Source organism: Salminus brasiliensis, chromosome 3 (genome assembly GCF_030463535.1).
Source record: "Salminus brasiliensis chromosome 3, fSalBra1.hap2, whole genome shotgun sequence".
In the NCBI taxonomy this organism is placed as follows: domain Eukaryota; kingdom Metazoa; phylum Chordata; class Actinopteri; order Characiformes; family Bryconidae; genus Salminus; species Salminus brasiliensis.
In genome coordinates, this window is record NC_132880.1 from 2,975,019 (window position 1) to 2,991,497 (window position 16,479).

The 16,479-nt window shown below is 44.4% G+C and overlaps 1 protein-coding gene across 5 annotated transcripts in view; it reads right to left on the bottom strand.

Moving 5' to 3' along the window:
* Nucleotides 1–204: 204 nt before the first annotated feature.
* Nucleotides 205–16,479, bottom strand: part of maptb (microtubule-associated protein tau b) — a 43,636-nt gene continuing 27,361 nt past the window's right edge. For 2 of the 5 annotated variants that reach the window (XM_072675176.1, XM_072675180.1), the window contains 8 exons: nt 15,963–15,994; nt 14,420–14,483; nt 13,876–13,926; nt 13,355–13,605; nt 13,023–13,115; nt 8,001–8,082; nt 7,429–7,535; nt 205–4,617 (listed from right to left, as the gene is read on the bottom strand). In XM_072675176.1, the coding sequence (XP_072531277.1) occupies nt 4,402–4,617; nt 7,429–7,535; nt 8,001–8,082; nt 13,023–13,115; nt 13,355–13,605; nt 13,876–13,926; nt 14,420–14,483; nt 15,963–15,994 (896 nt within the window). In that variant the 3' untranslated portion in view covers nt 205–4,401. Of the gene's footprint in view, nt 4,618–6,269; nt 6,388–7,428; nt 7,536–8,000; nt 8,083–13,022; nt 13,116–13,354; nt 13,606–13,875; nt 13,927–14,419; nt 14,484–15,962; nt 15,995–16,479 lie in introns of all 5 variants that reach the window. The other 3 variants (XM_072675179.1, XM_072675177.1, XM_072675178.1) reach the window with 3 other exon arrangements.

Consider the following 16,479-nt stretch of genomic DNA (forward strand, 5'->3'; position numbering starts at 1 on the left):
AAGTCATTTTGGAGCATTTCTGATCGTCTGTTAATCATGAAATTTGGACACAACCTAAAGAAAAATTTGTCATTCACTTTGTCTAAAAGTGAAAAACAGGAGATACAAGGGTTTTGTGTGACCGCAGTGATATTTAGTAGAGATGCAGTTTTAAAAGAAGAAAATGATCACATACAAAGTCAAAGTGAGGAGAAAGCCACGAGAGACTGTTTAATACCGACTTTATTTCCAAATCCACGTTTACAGCAACGAGTATGAGTGTAAACCAACTGATAAAACGCACAACTACAATGAGGACAATCACGACTGTCAAGCTAGAATGTACTGTAGAACTGCAGTGAGAGAACGGTAGTTATGGTTCTTCTGAAACAGAAAACTGAACGAGATGCCTCTTTCCTACAGTTAGGAGGTTGCAGGATGTCGTCGCGATGCTGCCTTAACAAAACCACCATCTGTTCCTCTGGGCCTCACTCATGCCTCTCCACATTTCTCATGGTTTGCCTAAGCAGCACTCTGCAAGACACTGGGTTTGGGTTGAGGGGCTGTGTTCAGCATTGGGTGCTCAACTGGCCTTCTTATGAACCTTCTTATGAACCCTCGTCCTCTGTGTCGAGCTGTATTGGTCAGAAAACGAGGCTCTGAACTCTTGGATCCTTTAGAGCCCAACATCGGGAACTCTGGAGTAGCCCTGCGCTATCTGGACCCATCTGTCTGAAATCATGTGAACCTGGAGCAGGTGTTTTCAAATGAGGGGTTTCCTCGTAAGTCAGTCTGATCTGACCTAAAGCAGTGGTCTCCAACTCTGGTCTTGGAAGTCCGCGGTCCGTCACATGTTCGTGCCCCACCTCTTTGCTTCAGGACTAACCAGCTGGTTAATGGGGGCCGGGTGGTCTTGCTGGGAGCAGTGACAGCGCTAAAGTGTCAAAGACCAGAGTTGGAGACAATCTGATCCAGGGATGATCAATTCCGGTCCACAGTTTTGTGCTTTTCCTGCTTGAGCGCACCTGGCGCAACCCCCCTGTTAACTTCCCCAGGTTTAGTAGATATATCAAAGCAGGGAACTCAGCAAAACTGTAGCCCACCCCTCTTCTAAGTCTTTGCAGAGATTGGTGGTACCTCACAGGGCCCAGTTTGTAAAAGCACCCTAGTGCTGAGATCCTCTCTTAACTGGTAGAGTGAAGCTCATTCTAACACTGAAGAATCCTCATGATCTTACTGGAGATGCTTTTTGGAAACCCAGCCCAGATCGATTAGCAATCTCTCAGGCTTTCTGTGGAGTTTGTGATATTTAGCACAGGTGAAACGGTGGACTGCTGGAGGAGAAGAGGCAGCTCCAGACGTGTTCTATGTTCATTCACGGCATCATTTAAACCTTTTTTTAAATATCAAAAGGAAAAAAGCTGAGGTGCAGTTGAAGATATAAAAAAGGCGTAATAAATATCAGGTAAGTTTGACGAACAAATAACGCAAACAAAAAAAACGCATTCTTTTATTACAAGTCGATTACATCTCACATCCACAGAATACGATTAGTTAAGAAGTGCGCAGCTTGGATTTTAGCGTGAAGCTTGTGTTTTGATCTCCCCCCCCCCTCTACTTTAAATATGAACCCCCTATAATGTGTAAGTGGAGTCTAGACAGTGTCTTTGGAGCTAAACGGGGCGTGGCAGAGGTGGCAAATTTAGGCCCAGAACGTAAAAATCCACCAGGAATTTTGCTCCAACAGCCTGGAAAGCTCTGCTGCAGCAAAACCATCCAGAACAACTTTACTTTCCGGACCTGGACTTGCCACCGTTTGAACGTGGAGGGTGGCTGTGTACAGGGTGGGTGGTTGGGGGAAAACGGGGCAGATGAAGTTGACGGTAATATAATCTAGCGAAGCTGACTGCGGGCCGGGGAACGAGTGCAGAGGCGTCAGTGTGTTTTGATCAGTGGATTTGGAGAAGGCATCTTTAAAGAAGACTGTTCGGAATTGCGTTAAAATTCATCGGCTCACGGCAGCTTGGTCCAAAACGAGGCCGTTCCGGCAGCATCTTCCTTTTCCGAATAAAAGCCTCAACGTTCAAACGCCGCTATTTACATTTACTTGTCTGAAATGTTGGCCAATGAAGCACGGTGAGGCACTTTTCTTTTTTTACGAAAGAAAAAAAACAAAACATCATCATCATCATCGTCATCGTCATTCACACCACAGCCTGTTGGAGTGTGTGGGAGGTGTGTGGTTCCTGCCTTGATCACTACTGACTATCTAGCAAGTCAACAGCTTGTCTAGTGAGTGCCTGTAAGTGGACGCTAGTGGTCTAGTGAGTGCTTCCAATCGGACAAATCTGTCTTCTTCAAGGTCTAGATCTGGCCCTGGTCGCCTGCACGGATCCATTCACACATTCTTTGGGGCCAAACCACCAACCGTCTTCCGCAAGGCGTCAGTGAGGCAGACTAGTGAACTGACTGATTTGGAGGAGAAGCTGAGTTTCAGGAGGCAGGGAGTCGAACAGTGCTGTGTGTGTTCTACAGGCGTGTGGTCTACCGTGTACTGTAGGTTCCTGTCTCTGATCCTGGAGCACGTTTTAGTGTTTTTCCTGCTCTAATGTTTCCACTTCAGCTCAGCGTAGAAGCTGTAGAGGCTGTGAACACACTCAAAGGTGCAGAGCAAGGTGTGCTCCAGGACCAGGGTTAGGAACCGCCGGCCTGCCACCATTAAAACAGAGCCGGAGCAGTTCATCAGTGGACCACGCTGAACGAGTCAGACTGGGTTAGGAATGAGGGACTGTCTACAGAAGTCCAGAAAGGCCATGTTTTATCTCATCTCATCATCACAAGAACACAGACCAGCCATAACATTAACACCACCTCCTTCTTTCTACGCTCTGTAGTTCTATCATTCCAGACTGTGTCCATCTGTTTCTCTGCAGACTCTGTTCTTAGCCCTATTTTCACCCTGTCGGTTCTTCAGTGCTCAGCACCCCACAGGACTGACCACCACAGAGGAGGTAGGTAGTATTTGGGTGGTGGGTCAGTCATTTTCAGCACTGCAGTGACGCTGACTGACGTGGGGGTGAGTTTGTGTGTTAGTAGTGTGTGTTGCACTGGTGGTTCGCGTCTATATGGTAAATGGAGCTGCTCTAATGGACAGTGAGTGTAGAAATAAGGAGGTGGTGTTAATGTTCTGGCTGGTTGGTAAGTGTCATGGCCTTTCTGAACTTCCGTAATTGTCTCTATACCATTAAACATCAAAATGAACGGACGTTTAAATTTGACTGGGTGACAATCATGTGATTAACAGCAAATTTCATATTGCAGTTTCTGTCTATTTACTTCTGAAAACTGGAGACGTTTGCCTTCTTTTCACTGAATCCTAATAAAGTTTGTGCCTTTGATCAGCAACTAAATGCACTGCTCGTCCAAAGCGCCTGGCGTGTGAATCCGCGAGCTACATCACGGTACGGCAACATGCAAACACTGGTCCTATCAAATTCAGTTGTTTTTTTTTTTGTTTTTTTTGAAGGAACGGCTCAACCAAGCACACGTTAAAAAATACACAGATGTAAGCTAGCAGCCACCAATTAGCACAAAGTCATCTCCATGATTTTTAATATTAGCCACGTTAGCATTGCTGTTTGAGCCTTTCCTTTCAATGGCCAGTGCCGTGGGTTCGGTGTAGGATCGGCTCGGTAACCTCCGGCTTTTTTTGGTAGCAGCCACTTATTAGTCTGATTTCATTTAGCACGGAGAGTCTGAAACTCTTTTTTTATGAAGCTAAGTGTTAAATCTTCCGTTAAAGTCAGCGCAACGTCCGGTTTAACAACTCTGTGCCTCCTTCTACTATCCTCACAGAGCTCTGTTTGGCTTTATTCTACCTCAGACGCTCTTTACTGATTAGCACGTCGCGAAGCATCAGTTCCCGTCTGGTTGATGTCAAATAAAATGAAGAAAAAGAGGAAAAATAATTGTTAGAAGAAAAAAAAAGAAGAACATTCACAATAAGGCAACAAAGCAGAGAGACAGCGATGGAAAGGTAGGCCTACGTTACATCTCATACATAAAAACTTCCTAACATTATAGATGGGCTACTCTGGGCTGCAGAAGGTCGTATGGACCAAACGCAGCACCAATTTCCGCTCAATTAATCAGAGCAAACCAAGCCAATAACATCGTTAATTACTGAATTATCTGTCCCCTAGCTGTCAGAGCCAAAATTCCTATCTTGTTTAGTCACTGCGAAAACCCTTAGTGAGGAAATCCAGCAAGCGCCTCTTTTTTATTTGTTTTTTTTTTTAAAGATTGAGGGAAATATTTTATTTCATTTTCTTTTCTTTTTTTTTTTTGCTTCTTTTCAAGCCATGTCACCCCCTCTGATCCTGGTGAGGTTGAGGGTTAGGGTTGAGGATGGGAGGGGGTGAATCACAGGCCTTGCTTGGCGAGCGAGGCGGACACCTCGTCAGCTAGTGTGGAGAGTTGCGGGGATTCTGTCATGTTGATGCTGCCGGAGGAAGACACTTTGCTGAGGTGGCGGGGTGAGCCTTCCGCTGACATGCTGGGCGACTGGACCACGATCTCGGCGCCGTGGTCAGTGCGAGCTTTCGCCTGCTCGCGGAACATCAGTTTGTGGCTTTCAATCTGAACAAAGAAACGGATAAAAACCGTTACAAGCGTTTACACAGTGTTCTCAAATGTGGTCGACCAGCCAAATCAGACACTTCAGGTTTCTGAAGTTTGAGGTTACCTTGGAGCTACGGGGCTAAGACGTAGCTAAGAAGTAATGATAGCTTTTTTGGCTAAATCACACACTTTCCAGCACATCGCAGCTCAGATAGACCTGCTATTAAAGTGTTTCCAAGATTGATGTATATTTAGACTATATAGACAAATGTTTGTGGACACCACTTCTAATGAATCCAGCTAGTTGCACCCATTACAAATGTGTGCACACAAACAGCTTGTGTAGTCCCTGTACTGCCAACTAACTCTCAGGAGCACATAGTCCAAGGATGAAGCTACTGGCATCATGCATAACGCCAAATGTGGGCTGAACAGGTATAAAGTCCCCAGCATTGAGCTGTGGAGCAGTGGAATGATGGATGGTGCTTCATCCAATACTCTATTAGTTCAGACTACGCCGTCAGCATATGATGATATGGGAGGAGACTTAAAAGAGGGAAGAGAGCCAAGAGAATTCAGGAGCCAGGAATGAGGGTTGTGAGGACTGTCAAAAACGTGTACAGGTCAGATAAATATGGTGTTTATAGGATGTTAGATTGGGAGGAGAGGCTTCAGGCATGTTCTTCAACCACCAAATATAGTTATTTCATAACATCACTTTTGGGATGTTGAGTTGGGGATGAGGTGGAGTGGTCATCATCCAACATCCTGACCTCACTAATGCTCTTGTTGCTGAATGCAATTAAATTCTCATAGCAATGCTCCTCCAAAGTCTAGTAGAAAGTCTTCTTCTCTGCACAGTAGAGACAGTTACTCCAACAAAAGCAGGAGAAACTTTTTTAATACCCTTGATTTTGGAAGAAATAATGAATGAGCAGGTGTCCCAATACTTTTGGCCCTATAGTGTGTATGTAAACATTGAAAAATGCATGAAAATGCAAGAAAATGTGTCCTGATTTACACATGAATTTTGCATGATTGGTTGGGTGATTGCTTCAATTGCTTCCTAGCTACATTAGCCCTGTAGCTCCACTACGACAATAAGGAAACAAACCTCAGACACTAAGTCTTGTCTGATTGACCACATTTAGCCTGAGAGTAAAACTGTACATTTGACAGACTTTAGGTCTTTTGTTCAATTACATCAACTTTGTTCAAACAGTTCTTTGAACGATTCTGTAGAAGAACCACTTTTGGGTCCATACAGAACCATGTCTGTAATAGAGATACGATGTGAGTGTGTATTATCTGTTACATCTGTATTACAAACATCATCATGGAACCTAAAGTGATTCTTCTATGGCAGGGGTGTCCAATCTTACCCGCAAGAGGCTCCGCAAGGCCGGCGTGGCTGCAGGTTTTCTTTCCAGCCAAGCAGAAGCACATGTGATCAGGTTCTTAAAGACTCACCATTTGATTAAACAAGGAATCATGTGTGCAACCTGCCATTTAGAGTTAAAACCGGCACAGGGATGAGGGATGTCCAATCATGTCCACAAAGGGACAAGATAGGGCACCCCTGTTCTATGGAATCGTTCAAAGATGCATTTGAAGCATATTTAGGAGTATCTGATAATGACTACGAGTGCCTCATTCTGTTGTGCACTTACTGGAGTCGTTCAGCTTTACCAGACTGACCTCCCCACATTGGGGGAGACCAAAGCGCTCGTCCCCGTTCGGGTGGACGGACGCCCCAGTAGCCCCCTCTGCTTCCTTCCCCTTCTCCCTCTATGGCGGACGTCATTAGGGGGTTACATTTCAACAAAAACAAACAAAAAAATGACAGGGCTCAACAAACCAACGTGAACGGAGGAGGTCATGAATTAATGGCTGACACAATTTAGATTCAGACGAAATAAATGAAAAAAGCCAATAAGTGTGAAGTAGGAGGAGGAAGTGATGAAAACACAGTGGTTGAGAAAGTGTGATGGAGAGAAGAGGAAGGATAGCCAAACACCAGGCAGCCATCACTTCTAGAACCCACCAATGGCAGCATTTCAGGCAGACTGCATGCACCATAACCTCCACCAACCAACAGTCTAAGAGGTGTTAATCATGTCCAACAATACTTTGTGTCCAGCAGAGGCCGCCACTTGTGTCAGTGTGTAGCTTTACAGACTGTTTCAGTTTTCCTACCAGATTTCATCTTATGGATTCAGTTAAATCCTAAAAAAGCATGCACTGATAGCTTGATTTGAAAACCACAGGGCAGAGAAGCCTGTGAGCAAGAAGAGACAAGCCAGTCATACCAAGATATTCAGATAAAATCAGAATAATATGTTAGTATTATCCCCATAAACTGCAGGATAATTTATTACATATTTGTTATTAATCTCAATATTTAATATTAAATAGCTGCTGTGGGGAACTGAAGTGTTGACCCACCCACAGACCCTTGGAATGGGTTTCCTGGACAGAGATTAAGCGTAAAGCAGAGGTGAATTTAAACAATTTAAAAACCTGTCCAAGAGCTTCTTCCACTTGTGACGAATGTGGTCGAGACCTGCCTCTGAATGTAGAGCGAGTGATGCTCATGTAATCCAGTCACAGCAAGTCCTCAGTGTGTTTACACCCGTTTTTTCATTCAGTTTAGGGAAACCTGAACGTGTTCCCTGTGTTGATGCAAGGTACTTAGTCCGAGATGACTAAATGATATATGACTAAGTGTAATCTTGGTCCAGGTGCTTAGAATTGTGAGTGTTAAAATGAGCGTTAGCTGTAGCTTAGTTGTACTGATCTTGATCAAAGCATCAAAATGGTGGAGCTTACCTTCCTTTGACCACCTCCAGCAACATGGCCGATGTTGTCCAGAGATCCAATTTTCGACTGGGCTTTGAAATCCAACTTCTCTGACTTGATCTCAACATTCCCTCCACCTGGGGTCCAAAGCAAAGATCAGTTTGTACAGAACTCCCTTATCCCACAAAAAAACCCTCATGGTTTCAAGTATGAGCAAATTAACTGAAGGCATCTACATGCAATTTTGATACTGCCAATAAACCCACCCCTCACATAGCAGCCCCCCCCCCCTCTCACACTAGCAATACTCTCAACACTAGGAGCACCGCTAGTGTTCAATGTGAATTTATCTAGGTGGCATCAATGGCAGCCGATACGCTCAGAAGAATGTGCAGGGTCCCTAAGAGGCGCTAATGCTGGTCAACATCGCGTTTAAGAGTGATGTGGGCAGGGAAACACGGTCAATTGTGTTCTAGCAGGGCTCGGGATTTGAACTTTCGACCCCCAGGCTATATCTGTAGCACATTAGACTGCTGGGCCACTCGAAATCTGCACATTTTTCTTTACTCTGAAGGTGTCAGTGCGTCAGGTTGCTGCTTTACCTGGTTTATGGTGGATGTTGGCCTTTGAGCCGCACTTTGATTGCACGTTGCTCACATCTATCTTCTTGTGCACGATTTGAACCTGAACACAATGGCAGGAGAGAGAAGGGCAGAGACAGTCAGCCACAGTCACAGTGCACGGGGTGAAGTGATGGACAGAAGTCGACATGAAGGCTCTCGAGCACCAGCACTGCAGCACTAAACAGAGCATTAGTTGCAATTCACTGCAATGCACTGTGACACAGAGGGAACAAACGGCATCACCACGTCAATTCACAGATGTCTGGAAAGAGGGAGAGAGAGCGAGGTATCCAGTGGACAAAGTACTCATCTTCACACCAGCAGCAGCAAACTGCAAACTCCTTAACAAATCTTCTTACTGATGATTACAGATGATAGATGCTCGGTTGGCTGATGGGTAATGTACATTTTTAGAGGTTTTAGATCAACACATTCACTGTTGAACAGGTTTTCCACACATTCAGAAGATCTGTGTTCACCATCAGGTCATGCATGGTCCTTTTGTCTCGATGTGAGGACAGAAATGTCCACACATTCTCTCTCTTGGGTTTCTAAAGGAAGGCAAGTCAGAGGTAAACAACTGATGGGATTCGTTGACTGTGCTTTCTTTATCACGGGTTGCTAAGGTAAGCCATCTGCCGTTCACAGACAGAGGTATTGGTTTCTCAAGCTGTGACAGAGAAAGCTAAACTGGTCCCACATCAGTGAAAGGGTAACATCTTCAAGGAATGCTTCATGCAAAAGGATAAGTGTTGTTAACGTTGAATAATTCAGCAGCGACCCGGTAAAATAAATGCTGGTCATCAGCCAAGACAAGTTTTCTGGTCCACTATGTTACCACTAAGAGAAGTACTACAGGCTTATACTTCACAAATGATTTTTCTGTCCAATCTGATCAAGTGATTCGGGATCGGGGGCCAATCCAGGCATTTTTAATGGATCAGCTTTTAAGGTTTGCTGAAGCGGAGCGCCATCTGCTGTCCTCCAGGCATCAGCTGCTGCAGATCTGCAGATGATCTTTTTTAGGAAACTACGTCAAAACAAAAGCTAAAATTGGTTGTAATGCTTACTCTCCTTTCCACCTTAAATAGTGCTGCAGTTACAGTGTGTACATTTCAAGAGCAGAGCGTCACTGCTGCATTATTTAAGGTGGAATAGAAAGTTCGGGAAGAGGAAACCTTTAGTTTAGCATGAGCTCAGTCTCGCCGTAAACGTGACTCAGCAGCAACAGAAAATTTACAACCATTCAGTCTGGTTGTAGCTGTGCAACGACATATATTCAATTCCATTATCTCCATTCGGGAAGATCTAACCTTCCTCCCATCCTGTCTTTACTCTGGAATTAAGCCTGATTAGAAACCATTTCATTCAGAATGGCGCATTCAGAACCGAGGAGGAAGCTAATGTACATGCACTAAGTGATCAGACTGCAGATATGTAAAGGAACTGGGTAAGATATTAAACACTATAGAGTTTAAAACAGTCGTTTACAAGGTTGCTTCAAAGTAAATCAGAATGTCTGATAATGGAAACTTAAAAACATCCCTACTTTCTGCAAATTCTACATCTTTAACAAGCTGCTAAGACATCTCAAACTGACTTATTTACGTGATTTCTGATTATGTGAGACATACAAATTACTAGTCTCTCTAAAATTGGACAAAAGTAGTGATTTTTGTCTGCTTCTGTCCATTTTTCACTAATTAACCTCGTATCTCCAGTGCAAACCTAAATAGGCTGACCTCCGACATCAAACATGCCTTGGCTAATTACACCACAAGCTTTTATTCACTGTTAACTAAATTACCATTTTTTGCTTGAAGTATTCCTTTAATACCATCCAAGGAAATCTTAGCACAAGTCAAAGGGGAAAGGCTGTAAAGGAGGAAGGCTGTTTTCACACCTAATGCATTCGTGAGTGCAAGTGTGAGACTGGGTTTCATTCGTTTCAGTTCCTTTCCCCAGATTGTTCACGCAGGGGTCCGCTGATTGGCGGACTGGAATCTGGGGTGGATACAAGCAGTCTGTGTTAGTGCTAAAATCTACTTCTACCTCCCATACATGTGCATCTCAAAAAATGTGAATGTCCAAAGTTCTCAGAGTTTTCAGATGAAAGTAAATTCTGCATTTCACTTTGAGGTGTCTGAAGCCCAGTTTTAGAAGTTTCTGCAGTCTGTGATGGTTTGGGGTATCATGTTGGTCCATGTTTGGGGTGCCTGCTGGTGTTGGTCCAAAGTCAGCTCGCTCCACCAGGAGATTTTAGAGCATTTCATGCATGGACTTGGACTTAGCACCTGACCACAGAGCCAAAACTACTACTAAATGGCTTGATGATAATGACAGTACTGTGCTTGATTGTCCAGCCAACTCTCCGGGCCTGAACCTCATTCAGAATCATTTTGTATTGTATTGTCAAGAGGATGATGAGACCCAGCAACACAGACGAGGTGAAGGCCACTATCAAATCTACCTGGGCTTTAATAACATCTCAGCAGTTCTATAAGCTGTTTGCTTCCATGCCACTCTGTACTGATGCAGTAATTTGTGGAAAAGGAGCCCCAACCAAATATTGAGTGTATATTCATTTTTGTTTGGTCTTATGAAATATTTTAATAATCTGAGATACTGGAATTAGGTTTTCATGAGCTGGAAGCCATTCTGATCAAAAGTAGATCAAAAAGGCTTAAAATATCTCAATATGTGTGTAAATAATATAAAATATATGACAGTTTACCATTTTTTGAGGTGCACCTGTAAAGTTTTCTTCATATAAATGTATTTACTGTCTACATTTATGACAATAAAAGCACCCAAATAATAACTTCTAAAAAAAATTAAAAAAGGTTTTTAAAAACTAGTTATTAGTTTGTAAAGGTCATTGATGCTTTGCCAACATATGTTCCCATTTATCAGCAGCTCACCCTGCCCGATTCTGTCAATCATCAAAAGGTAGAACAGGCAGATTATGTGTTGATGTGCTGCTAGAAGAAGAAGAAGCAGCATTCTCTGATGTTGAATTCCTTTGTTTGCTGCGGACCACAGGTAGCGAGCTGAACCAGCTTTCACCTAGAAACAATTCAACACTTTTTGGACGACCGTGGTTCAGTTCTTTGGTCCGCACCAAACAAGGTAGGTGTGAAAGCGCCGTAACATACAGTGCTCTACTGAACCAACCAGCTACACCAGCTCTCTCAGGCATTCCCCAGAGCATCTCAGTGGCATGATGAGTCTGGGTAGGGGATGGCGGTCCAGGCGTCACACAGGTATGAGCAAGTACCAGGGTTTATTACCAGGTACACATGTACAATAACAAGGTCCAACGCTGGGGAAATCAGTACTGGCAACGGCATCACGAACAATGTCTTGCCCTTCGCAGATGCAATGCCCATGCAGGCATGCTCAGAACCAGAGCTAGCTTGCTAACCCTGCCTGTCTCTGGAACTTCTATAGCATTCACAAATTGTGATTTTGTGAACTGTATCCTCCCAAAGCCTGAATTTGTATGTCCCTGACTTTCCATTGGTAGGAAACCTAATGCTCAGTACAGTCTTGAAACAGTTGAGTTACAAACGTGCCTTCAAGTTCAGTTAAACTAGACTAATGGACAAAAGTATTGGGACACTGCTCATTAATGTTGGTGAGGTCAGAATGTTGGATGGTCACCACCCCTTCTCATCACCAGCTCCCCAACTCATTCCAGAAGCATAGGATGGAGCATCACCATCATTCCACAGCTCAATACTGGGGGCTTTATACCCCTCTAGTCTGCTCCTGGCGTTAGACATGGGGCCAATAGGTTCATGTTGATCTGCTCCAAAGAGTCCTATTCTACTGGCAGTTCTAGTTCTCTCCAGGGGTTTGTTGGTGTAATCCATATACAACACAATACGCATTAAAGCAGAGGAGACGAAAGCTGTTGTTAATTTGTGCGAGTGTTCATAAGGAACTGCCAGCTAGGCTGGTGGGAGCCTGGCTGGTGAGACCCTGCATACCTACAGTACATCTCTACACTTCGCTGATGTCAGCTTAGATAGTGCTGTACTCGTACCAGTCACGTCAGTAGGAAGCTCCTGCGTCAGGAGACTGAAGAATTACTGTCTTTGAGAGCTCAAAAACCTTTGGCGTTCTATCTGAGTTGAAGTGACAGCTGTGGCCAGAGCTTTAGGCTAAACCTCCGCACGAATACAGTGGAGTTGTTGTTTTGTCAGGTTCTTTCACTTGTTCTTTTTTGTTTGAATATCTAAACTTTTGCAAAGAGTCACACGTACAGCGAGTATTCTGCATGAGGGAATATCGTTTGGAGAACTCCTCAGATCCGTCGCAGCACAGAAAAGCATCACAGCACAGTATGGCGTCTGTGATTTATCAAAAATGATGTGAGTGTGCTCAGACAGCAGATGAAATAATCTGTCTGGTGGCTGTTTTTTGTTTATTGGCTGTCAACATAATTTGCATTTATTCCTCATTCGTGTCAATCAAGGCTGACGACTGACAAGGGAGGCCGAAAATTCCAGGGATCTTTTATTCATCGTCTGACGGCTGCATGCTACTTCTTGTAAGAACAACTGTAGAAGACTGTAGAAGCATTTCTATCTTTACCGAGACTATTGGGTTTCTCTGAAGACAACTGCCTCAAACAAGCAGAACAAGTAACATAAAGATTGATGGGCTCAAGGAAGACCCCAAGACAAGCTAGACAGGGTAGCTGCCAAGGCTCTGGTCAATTCTCTGGTTTGTTGCTCAGCTGTACTCACATTCCCACCTCCTGGGACATGCCTGATATTGTCTCTGGAGCCACACCTAGATTGCACATTAGAAAAGTCCAGCTTCTTATTAAGAATAGAGACCTAGAGAGGTAGAGGAAAGGCAAGAGAGTGTTAAGCCTATGTCGAGAGGCTTAGAGGAGCCATGTAGCTGCTGCTCCATGAAGGGTGCCTGAGGTTTGACGTGGACTTCGGGGTGCGTACCGCACCTTGAACAGAGGGAGCAAGGTTTACTCACATTGCCACCTCCTGGAGTGTGCTTCATGTTAGCTTTGGAGCCACACTTTGCCTGCACGCTGCTGAGATCCATCTTCTTGTCGAGAATTTGCACCTGGGAAGCAAGCGGAAAAAATCACAAAAGCCTGCTTCAAGACTCGGTGGCCAGCGACAACCGTGTGCTAGAAGTGGGCTGGGAGTGTATGTTGGAACACAGCTGGAGGAACTGTGTAATGACTGGTAAACGTGACCGCGCCAGAGGAGTGCTCTGCTCCTTGCCCTTTCCTCTCCCGCTCTTCTTCAGGACTGGCTCGATTTGGAAAAGAAAACTAAGAAAATTTGAGCTGAGCTTACCTTCCCTCCACCAGGCTGGTGTTTAAGGTTCTCAGTAGAGCCGATCTTGGACTTGATGTTCTTCAGGTCAGGCATGGGAACGACCGGGCCTATTGCGGTGCGGGACCTGAGAGAGCCAGGTGATTTGGGTGGGGTGCGCACCACCGCCACCTTCTTCACCTGCTGCCCGGGTGTGCTGGCCCGGCTGGCTGGAGACTTGGGCGTGGCAGGGCTGCTGCAGCCGCTGCGGTCAGGAGTCTTTGGTGAATCCGCTGCAGAGAAGCCAAGGAAATACAACACGCTTAAACTAGACGCTCCACGTCTTTATTCTTTTTTACCTTCCCATTACTTCACCTTTTGTACACTGTTTTTTTACTCAGCAATAATCTTCTAAACTGTCATCTCACAGTGTTAAATCACTGCAATTTGCTATGGGGATGATGGGGGGGGGTGATATTTGTTAATGCTGCCTGGGTTGAACCAAGAGCCGTGACAACACACTCTCTCCTTAGGTTAGACTCACACGAAAGAGGTTCTTTTACCTCTCTCAATTGGACTTGCTCCTGTTTTCCGCTGCTCCGCCCGTGAAGCAACTGTGTTACACAAACCCACAAAAGCGGTACAGATCAGACACTTTCCCAGCAGCCTTTCTGAAGCCTTCAGTGGAAAGCTGCCACTAAACGTCTATTGCAGGCAGGTGCTGGTGCAGGGACCTCTAAAGGGTTGATGCATCCGTCTACATGGAGTAGATGTAGAACCATGTACCTCCTACAATGAGGTATGATGTAAAAAGCTCCACATGCAGTGAGGAGTGTTAACTCAGTCCAGCAAGCTTGGCATGCTAGAAAGTGCCCAGGAGTTAGTCTTTATTCTTTATGCTAAAAGGGAGGTTTTTACCATGTGCAAGGAGCAGCTTGATGGACATGGATGCATAGACAGGAAAACTACTGGGGAAAATCAGGCTGGATTTGGCAAGCCACCTATCCTTCACACCTACGTGTTTCTACCATGCAGTCCTAATGTTATTGGTGAGCCGTATTAGTAGTGTGGTTTTAAGAGGATCTGGAGAAGAGAAAAGTGCCTTACCAGGGATTTTGGCACCCACTCCTTGAGGTTTAGCACCCGGGGTCTTCGTCTTAGCGTCACCAGCCTACATATGAAACAAAAATGACACTAAAAATACAACATATTGCAGGTGATAGGACTGTGAATATACTCACATCTAGGTCTTAAGAAGTACAATGTCATAAAGGTGAAGACCTCATGGCCTTGGGAACCCGTTCATCGTGCCCCTTAATGCATTAGACTGATGTACGGGATACAGGGATCTGGGTGCATATACGCCTATTCAAACAGCCTCAAAAATGAGAGGTGGACAGGTAGGTGAAAGGTCACAGGGTTGAGCTGAGTACTCACATTAGCTCTTGGCTCCTTGGTTCCTAAAGTGTGTTGTCTAGAGGGGGAGACCGAGGTGTGTTTTAAAGGGGACACAGGGATGGATGACCCTCGTTTAATGCTGGAGGTGAGCTTAGCTTTGGCTGGTGTGGATGTAGAGGGTGTCTTTTTGTGTTATTGAGAATGAGAGGGAACACAAAAGAAATGTATAAGAAATAATGCAAACCAACAATGATTAGCAAATGAACTTGAAAACAAAACAGAATAAAACTCAAGCTTGAACATGTTAGTGTCAAAGAAAAACAAAGAATATACAACTGAAGAAATGATAAACCGATGATGATAAGAGTAACAAATAAACAACAATGAAGAAAATATCCTCTCAGTCCCGCTGCTAACCTTTTTAAATATATATTTCTGTCCAGATTTCTACAGCTACGGGCAATTATAATGGGAGGATCATAGTCATGGGTCAATCCAACCTAATGGTGACAAAGTAGTAATACTGATGGAAATGCCTGATGGAAAACCCTGGTCAGCAACCATCAGCTTAGATCTCACAGGGCAAGCATAACTGTCAACTGCTCAACAACTGGGTGCTATTTAATAGCTGAAAGTCATACAATTTGTTACTGCTAATTAACCTGTTAATTCAATCTGTTCATAGCTCCCCCTAGCACTAGCGATGCTCCCGACACTAGGTGAGTAATGTCTCCACCGATACATGCAAAGCCAGCCAACGCCTCTTTTCGAACTGCCGGGCAGCCAACACACTCGGAGGAAAACGCAGTATTTCCAGCTCCACCAGTGCTGAGCAACATCGCTTTTAAGACTGATGAGGGGAGAGAGAGCCATCAACCCACCTGGAGAGAGAATGGCCAATTGTGCTCCCTAGGACTCCAGCCACTGATGGCAAAACGTTAAGGCTCAGGCCATAGTGGCAGTGTATTAGATGATGAGCCACTCGGAGCGTAATGCTTAAATTTGTGGCACTGATACGAGGCTCATGAACGCTATTTCATCTTTTGACACATTGTCGCTGTCACGCGAAAACCTTGTATTGCAATAATTTGGCGTTTTTGACCTTTGAACAGAATGTGAATCTGGCAGTTGTATTTAACACCAAATATCATGATGAAATGTTTTTTTACACTGACCTACATTGGATTTTGCGTGACATCGTCCATATAGAGAATACAACATACACAACATGTATAAGCCACCGCCATCATACCTTAGCGTTCTTATCAGCTCCTGCTGCTCCAGCTGTTTAAGGAGAGAACATACATACATATGTGTCAGTGCAAGAAAGCCTGAAAATTCCAGTTCAGGCTTTTCGCTGGGTGTAAAACTGCTAATTACTATGAGCGCTGCTATGTGGGGATTAATGTAATGTCAGTATTTAAAACCCTTGCTGCTATTCCAGCCGCACACTCTCGTGGGCTTCCATTCGGATGCTTTAATCAGTAGACCTTTAAGCCATTAATCTGAACACATGACCTCATTTGTCCGTCTTTGACCTTTGATCAAATGTGGTTAGGCATTTCAGGTTGCAATGACTTCTGTTACAGGCTTACTAATTCACTGGAGTATGAGATATGTGGAGGGGGAGAGGGCTGCGATCAGATCTGTCAACCGCAGCTTCAAAATGGCCCTATTAGTTTAACATTAACCACAAAATGTTTAATATTTTCAGTCACTGCCGCATGCACTTCTAATGGGGTCTAGGTTAAGAGGATTTAATAATAATC